An 8,916-nucleotide genomic window follows, 5' to 3' on the forward strand; every position below is an offset into this window, starting at 1 on the left:
GCGATCCCGTTGCCGGTCCCGGTCCGGTACGGGGGTGACACTGAGGGTTGCGAACCGTTGCTGGACACAGAAAAAGACAAAAAAAAAAAAAAAAGAGAGATGTGTAAAAGGAATTGAGTTGAACCATAGGAAATTGCCAATATTCAATCATTTCGGAACTCCATAACCACAATTTCCCATGGCTCAAACTAATGCTAAAGGAATGTTAAGGATGAAACCACGAATATAAGTTGTGGGAAGGCTGCAGGAGGAGTTCTGGAAAATCATAAAGAAGTCACAGAGTATAAGCAATGTGCTGAGGAACTTAGCAGTCTCATCAGACTAGCAGGTTCTGAAACTGGAGACAGTGCAATAATGAGTTATAGGTGGAAGAGTGGAGTCAAGCGAGTGTAGACTTTCAAGATGTTTGAAAGAGAAGGGGGGAAAACACAGGTTAGTCCTTAGAGGGGAAAACCCAGGGTCAAGAGAGTTTGTTTTCAGAAGGGAGGTGGAGGCACAAGCAGGTCTACAAAGAAAGAATCTCCTGGAGAAAAGCACAATGGGATGATTCACCTGAGAGGGAATGAGATTCCAGAAGGTGGTAGGAAGGGCAGAATTAAGCACAGTTAAAGGAGAAGGGAGCCAGCTTCCTTTGGGGTCAGTAAAGGTAAAAATAGATACAGCTAAGGGTGGGAGAAGTGGGGTGGAGAATGGAGAAGACCTTGTTGAATGGCTCTATGATATGTGCAGGAGGCATGGTCTTTTACAGGAAGCAGTGAGGAAGTTGGGGTTGCAGAGCACGCTTGAGGACAGTGACAAAGCACCGATGTCTCCACTGTGGAGAACAGAACCAGAAATTGGTGATGGGCCGAGAAAAAACAGTTGAGAATGGTGATGGCCCAACCAAGCCTGGAAACTATAACTTCACACTTGTAAGACTTCTCTAAGTGGCACCTGGCAGTCCTCATTCAGAGGTGGAGAGACGTTGTCATCATTGCAGGGGAGGGTGTGTGCTCAGAACTAGAGGCAAGGGAGTTGTGAGTGGCGTCTGTACGGGAAGCCCTGCCTAGGTAGAGAAGGAATTAAGAGGAGGACATAGAATGAGAGAAACAGGAAGAGCTAAGGGTCTTGGTTTTGCTACAGTCTGAGAGTGCTTTAGGGGCAGTGGAGGGGTGGATGTTTCCAAGTGGGTTGCTGAGGTGGATGGAGCAGAGAGAAGGTCTTCAAGGGAAAGGAGAACTGCAGGTCCGATGGAGCATTCCATGGGGCTGAATGTGGACCAGGTGACGTCTCTGATCTTCACTTCAGTCTTACGTTCTTATAACACCTTGAAAACTAAACCACTGATTCATTTGCTTTTGGAGCACAGTTCTTTTTACCCCCTTTTCCAGGATCTAATATGATATTCTTTACAGAGATGTTTATGGATGAACTAAAACTCATATATTTGTTACCAAATAGGGTGTGATGGGGAGTCATTTTCTTTGGTTTCGTTCCATCCATCTGGAGAGACAAGGAAGGCTTTTTACGGTACTTCAAAGGCAGCAGAAAATTCCAATTCTGACTTCAAACCCCTTTTATTTTTTTTTTTTTTTTATTTTGTCAATATACACTGTATATGATTATTATGGCCCGTCACCGACACCTCCCTCCCTCCTCCCTCTCTCCCCTCCCCCCCAAGAATGTCCTTTCCGTTTGCTTGTTGTAACAACTTCATGGAAGTATAGTTGTTATATCTTCTTCCCCACCCCACCCCCCTCCGTCAAACCCCTTTTAAATAGAAAACTTAAAGATCACAGTAGAAATCAGAGCTCACAGACCCCCCACACGTGGCTGCCTGCACTGCTCCAGGGTGATGGGATTCAGATGGTTTGGACAGCAGAGTCCCCCTGTCAGTGTTTTGCCCAGAAAGATGGCTGTTTGGTCTTCTCGAAGCTCTCATACAAAGCATGAGCTCTCCAATGACTGAAATTTTAGTCGTGTCGCAAATGGGAAGAAATGTGTGATATGTTAAATAATGAAGACATGGGTCTGTAATACAGGTCACTTCTTTCTTAATTACCTTTTCCCAGGAAATCCCCAGTTAGAAATCCTGATCTTTTGAATAATATTGATCCAACACTCTTGCTTCTCAATTCCGTGGCCTCCTCAGCCACTCGGTGCCATGACCACATCCTAGACCTTGTTCATCATTGCCCACAAACTCCAAGATCTCTACATCACATATCTGACTTTCTGACAACCATCTTCTAACTTTCTAGGTGACTTACTCTGTAAGTAATTGGCCTCATAGAAACCTCCGATCCATGTTCTCACTGCCTACCACCCACCTCGCTGCCCTTCTTACCCGGTTAGGGTTCCATGGTTCTCCAGTGTAGACACTTCCCTGTGCCTTCTCTTTCATCGCACTGTCCAAGCAAAACTTCATGCTGGTAAACTCACTTCTCAACCTACTCCATGCAGTGCAGCTGAACATAGCTGGAGAAAATACTCGTCTCTCCTGAGTGGTCTTAATTTAACTTTCAGAACCCAAATCTCAAGTGGCCTCTTTAGTCGACCCTAGTAAATTTGCCCTCCCTCTGTTCAAGATGACTGTCTTATTGCTGTCATTATTCTCCTCGCCTCTAAGACACTTCCCTCTTCTTCAGTCTCAGCTGATGCTATCTCTTCTAATTTCATGGCAAGAACTGCAACAACCAGAGGACAACCACCTCACCCTCCTTCCACCAAATCCACCAGCCAGCCTTCATCCTAACCCAAAGCTGTGCCTTCCCTACAACCCCTGGATGTCCCTGCTGTCATCTAGGGCTGATCTCTCCACATGTGCATGGGGCCCCACCCCTTCTCTTACTCCAGGGCTAATTCCTGCTGTTGTCCCCTCTCTGCCGTCCTTCTCTGTATCCTTTCTGTCAGCGTCTGTGCATGCTGTGTTACCTCCTGTATTAGTCAGGGTTCTCCAGAGAGACTGAATCAATAGGATATGTTATAAATACACGAGAGGAGATTTATTAGGGACATTGGCTCACATGATTTGAAGAAAAGTCCCATGATAAGCCGTCTGCAAACTGGATGCTGATAGTGTGGCTTAGTCCAAGTCCAAAGGCCTCAAAGCCAGGGAAGCTGATGGTGTCCTTGGTGTAAGTCCTGGAACCCAAAAGCTGAAGAGTCTCAGAAGGCCTCAAAGCCAGGGAAGCTGATGATGTCCTTGGTGTAAGTCCTGGAACCCAAAAGCTGAAGAGTCTCAAGCTCTGATGTCCACGGACAGGAAGGAAGAGTGTATCCCATCTCCAGCAGGATAGAGACAGAACTTCACGTTTTTCCTCTGTCTTTTGTTCTCTCTGGGCCCCCAGCCAATTGGATGGTTTCTGCCCATATTGAGAGAGGGTCTTTCCACCCAGTCCACTCAGGCTATCATGTTAATCTCTGCTGGAAACACCCTCCTTAATTAAGATTCCTTAAACTTAATTAAGATTCCTTAATCTAATCAAAGTGACACCTAGAATTAACCTTCACACCTCCCAACATTAAAAATATTTTCCCATGACCCCACATCCCCCTTCAGCCATTACCTCATCTCTCAGCTCCCCTTCACTGCCCACCCTCCAAAGGATTGCTGCCCTGCCTGCCTCCTCACCCCACACCTGCCCCCATTCTCTCTCATACCTATCCTAATGAGGCCTTTGTCCCCACCACTCCACAGGCTGCTCTTCTCAAGGTCATTGACAACCTTCATCTTGCAAATCCACTGGTCAGTTTTGTGTCCTCAACTCATGCTGATCACCCCCTCTTCCTGGAAATGCTTTCTTCATGTGGCTTCCAGAACACCACGTTCTTCTACTTTCCCTTCTACCTCATGAGCAACTCTTTCCTCTACTTCCCCAGTTTCCCCGTCTCCTCCAAATTCCTAGTTGTTGGAGAAAGTCTTCTACTCTCTTCTTTTTGTTATCTACATTTTCTTTCTAGGTGATCTCACTCAGTTGCATTAAATACTTTCAACATGCTTATGTCCCTCAAATCTCTATCTCCAGCCCTAATTTCTTCCCAAGGTCAGGTTCATTTAACCAAATTCATTCTCAATATCTCTCCTGAATGGCTTAGAAGCATCTCAAAATTTATATGTCCAAAAAGTGATTCTTGCTTTCTTCTCCCCCAACATTGTTCTTCCCCCAAGTCTTTCCTTTCTTAAAAATAATTTCACCATTTTCCAAGTTGTTCAGGTCAAAATTCAAGGACCCATTTTTGAGGCCTCTCTTTTTTTCACATTCCATCCCAAGTTCTATTGTCCCTACTTCTATATTACATCCTTTATCAGCCACTTTTCACCCTACATCCTAGTCCCTGTGCCATCATCTCTTTCCTTGACCAAGAGATACCTTTCTAACTAGTCTTCCTGCTTCCACTCTTGTACTTCATGTAACAGGCGGAGTGGTCTTTTAAAAATGAAAATAATTTAGGCCCAAGAATGGTAGTCAAAAAAATAAAAATGAAAATGAAAATCAGATAATTTGTCTGCCTGAAACACACCCAATGCTTCCCATAATACTTGAAATAAAATACAAATTCCTTACTATGACCTACAAGGTCTGCTGCATATTCTAGCCCTGACTGTGTCTTGGACTTTAAGCCTGACCATCTTCCCCCTTGCTCACTCAGTTCCAACCACACTGGGTTCCTGCGTGCTCTCCCAAACCCCCAGTGCACTCGTGTTGAGGAGCTTGCTGCTCCATCTCAGAAAGGCTCTTCCCCCAGAGCTTGTCTCCCACTTTCACATTACCTACGCAATGTGACCCTCCTCTCTGCATAGCCAGTCCCCAGCTCTGTCATTGTTCTTTATTCCTGTACCAGATTATTTTCTCCCTAGCACTCATCACTGTCTTAAATTATGTTATCGGCTTGTACATTAAAGCTTTCCATTTCTGTCTCCCCCATTAGAATGTAAGGGACACATGGGCAGCACCATTGTCAGCCTTGTCTGTTATTGTATCCCTGGTACCTGAGGGGTACCTGGTGCATGATAGGTGCTCAATAAATATTTATTGAATGAATGAACAAATGTGCACAGTTCACATATACAGAGTCTTCACACCTTCCACAATATTCCCATTTGATGCTTACAGCAACGCTAAAAGGAAGATAGGAATTTCCAATGAAATCTCCATTTTACAGATGAGGAAATGAGGCCCAGATAGACTATATGACTTACCCGAGGTCACGTGGCTTATAGCTGTAGAAGTTGTTATGACACAAAGCTGGGTTCTGACTCCTGATCCTTCTGCCACTCAACAGATTTCCTCCAGCCCTCTGCCCGTGGGGCCCACTCATCGCTGGCTCGGTGTCAGTGGCAGTATTGGAGGTGAGACAGGTCTGATGAGCTGTGTGCTCCCTGATGAACTTCTTGTGCAGATCCTGGCTGAACGGATACAGGTACGTCCATGCCTACCCATACGGGGCTGTGGGCTCATCACTCACACACTGTCGCATGCCATAAGCTGAGATTCTAGGCCACTGGCCAGCCACAGCATCTCAGAACACAGGGCCCTTGAAGAGGAAAGATGGGGTTCTTCTCTCCAACAGTTATTTACTTGTCCTTTTGACAGCTCTTGTCAGTCTCTGACCCTAGCCTGGTCTGCACCCTACAGCCACTCACCTTCTTAGATAACCAACACAGAACAGTACACATAAAAAATAAAAAAGCAAAACAAAAAAGAATGGTGTGGTAAGAATTATAATTATAATGTGGAGCCATTAAAAGTTAGAATTTGGAAAAAAGGTAGGAGCACACCCAAGGACCCAGAGCATGCCACAAACACCACTTGCACACAGGTGGTCCACCACAGCCACTGCTCTCCACCACAGTAGCAGCTATGGCCACCATGCAGACATTTCACCTCCCACTCAACTGCATTGACACAAGGAGAGTCACCAGAAGAGTCTGGAAAAAGAGGGGGAAGTCTCTTTCCTCAAAGCCCACTCCAAAGAACTAGAAGAAGCAACTGTTATACCAGCTGACCAGACCTCAATGTAGAGATACAAGAAAGAAAGAAAGAGAGAAAGAGAGAAGGAAGGAAGGGAGGGAGGGAGGGAGGGAGGGAGGAAGGAAAGAAGGAAGGAAGGAAGGAAGGAAGGAAGGAAGGAAGGAAGGAANCTGTTTCAAGCCCCAGCCACTTCAAGGTTGACCCTGGTGAGCACACAGAGCAAGAGCTGACAAAAGCCACTGCTTTTCCCTTCATATGAAGTTGCTTGGAGGCTGTAGTGGAGAAAAGGGCCTTGGTGGCCCCCAGGCCATCAAGACCACTGACTGGGTTCCCATGGACCCACGTAGGAATGAGGGGCCACAGACAATGGGAAAAAGGAGCCACCCAGAGGCGGTGAGCCATCACAAAGGACTTGCTCGTAGCCCATCCCATGGGAAATGTTTGGAGTCCAGGCAGTGGGGGAGATGGGCCCACTGGGGGAACAATGGGGCACAGCATGGACAGCTGATCTGCCCCCCAGTCAGCACAGGATCACTCAGTGGAGACTTGTCAGAAGTATAGATCTGCAGGGAGTGCAGTTCGCTGAAAAGACTCAGGCCTAGACCAGAATTTCCACACAACCCAGGTGTAACAGACCTCACAAGACCCTAAAGGCCAACAATTAAAGTTCCTGAAAGGCCAACAATTAAAATCTGAGCTGCACAAAAAGCCTTCCCCACAGAATCAGCAGCAAAGCAGCAATTTAACTCAACCACAGGGCTCAAGTGCTGGTCCCCACAGGAAGTTCCCCCATTTTAGAAGTAAGCAAAGGACAACAAATTAGTTCCAGTGCAGAGTATAAGTGGTGGGAGTAGCTAATAATCCAACACAAAAATGAAAGAAAACACAAAAAACCCACAGATCAGAGACAAAGTTCTGATATTAACCAGTAAAGTTCTAACATCACCAAAAAACACCTTTAAAACCTAGAAGGACTCGGGCCAGCCTGGTGGCGCACTGGAGAGTGCACTGCTTGGGAGCACAGCAGCGCTCCCACTGAGGGTTCGGATCCCATGTGGAGACCGGTTCCCACTCACTGGCTGAGCACGGTGCGGGAGCAACACCAAGGGTTGCGATACCGTTGCCGGTCCCCGGTCCGGGTGCGACACCGAGGGTTGCGATCCCGTTACTGGTCAGTTAAAAAGGAAAAAAGGAAAAAAAAAAAAACCTAGAAGGACTGGAAGCCCCCTGGGCTCCCAAGCTGGGGTGTCAGGGGCCAAGGGTCTCAGCCATGTTACCCCAGTGTCTGCATCCAGCCCAGAAACCACCACTAGGCTGCCACCAGAGGTGCCCTGGGCTCCCAAACCAGAGTGGTAGGGGGCTGAGGGCCCCAGCCATGCCTTCCTAACATCCACGTCCAGCCCAGAGACAACAACCGAGCCACTACTAGAAGCTCCCTGGGCTCCAGAGCCAGGGGTTGGATGCTTAGGGCCTCAGCCACACCCCACCAACGTCTACATCCAGGCTCCAAGCCACCACCAGAAGCCCCCTGCCAGAATGAGGGGGGATGCCACAGGCCTCCACCACGCCTCCCCCTCCTTCCTCCTCCTCACATCCTATCTCTCCCTTCCCCCAACTGCTCCACAGCATCTTAGAATGCAAAAAACTAATAATAATAAATAAATGAATTTTTTTTTTTAAGATTTTTTAAAAAATCTCTTTGATCCCCCTGTAAATACAAAGTGGCTACTAAGCTTGTTAGTTTTGTTTATTTTTATTGATAAAATTTAAAATATTATTGTAACTTATTTGGATAAAGGTCTTCCCAAGAAATATGATGAGGTGGTATCTGGGTTATATTTCTAAGTGAGAGATTATGAATATAAAAATACATGTCTCACTTCCTTTGTGAATGAGAGAGTGGAAATAAATACACTTAAATGATTGAAGTTTGCAAATCGAGACTGAATCATGCATAGCTGTGGACATGGACTGTGTGTGGTAACAAACAGCCTAGGGATGAAAGATTTGCCATCCTTGAACAGAACAAAGGTCTAATAAAAGCCAAATCCAGGAATATTTATTGAACTATGTACAGGCCCTTAAGGTACATATTTTGTGAGGGAAGTAGTAATGTGTAGATACAGATTCTGAAGCCTTTAAATATCTCATAATGAATTGTTTAAGCATTGAACTGGGTTACCAGGTGACTCTAGGGGACCAAAAACAAAAACTTTTGTGTACCTTCAACAATAGACCTTTGACACACACCAGTACACCACTGACTTGGTTTCAGAGTAAATTTTGCAAAATAGCAGTCATGTAATTTACAAGTGTCATCTTTTAAACTGTATGAAAATTGAACACTTTTCTAAAGAAACAAATCTAGATTTGGTGGTGGGGTGTCGGGGAAGTCTTGCTACAAATTAAAAAGAAAAAGAAAAAAGCCAGCTGAACTAAACAGTGTGTTTAGTGATATTTATGTTCTGACACAAGCGTCTTGTCTCATCAAAAACTGGTAATGATCAGTGGCCGATCTGTGGGCCGCACTTTGAGTAACGCTGCAGTGCAGCAGAGCCTGTTTTTCCATGGTCAGTTTTACCAATGATATTTATGTTCTGACACAAGCGTCTTGTCTCATCAAAAACTGGTAATGATCAGTGGCCGGTCTCTGGGCCGCACTTTGAGTAACGCTGCAGTGCAGCAGAGCCTGTTTTTCCATGGTCAGTTTTACCAAAGTCATGAAAACTTCTAACCTGCGCTATCTGCTTTTGTAAACGGGCTTGCTCTAACTTAACAACAGTGAAGCCATCTGACTAGATAACTGTGTATCAAAATCTTTGTTCAAAAATATCTCAACTTCTGATCAAGACGGCAGAAGAGACAGTAACCAGTGTCACTCTCTCCCACAATCAACCAATTTATAACTATTAAAAAGCAACAACAGCCAAGCTGGGGTCACTAGAGCTCAGGGGAAGAGGAG

The 8,916-nt window shown here is 45.7% G+C and overlaps 1 protein-coding gene across 1 annotated transcript in view; it reads left to right on the forward strand.

The window, feature by feature from the left end:
* Nucleotides 1-8,916, forward strand: part of LOC103592481 (hydrocephalus-inducing protein homolog) — a 66,508-nt gene that overhangs the window by 4,212 nt on the left and 53,380 nt on the right. The window contains exon 3 of the mRNA XM_008575222.1: nt 5,266-5,403. Coding sequence (XP_008573444.1) covers nt 5,266-5,403 — 138 coding nt within the window. The remainder of the gene's footprint in view (nt 1-5,265; nt 5,404-8,916) is intronic.

The sequence above is a fragment of the Galeopterus variegatus genome, unplaced genomic scaffold, assembly GCF_000696425.1.
Source record: "Galeopterus variegatus unplaced genomic scaffold, G_variegatus-3.0.2 Scaffold1157, whole genome shotgun sequence".
NCBI lineage: Eukaryota > Metazoa > Chordata > Mammalia > Dermoptera > Cynocephalidae > Galeopterus > Galeopterus variegatus.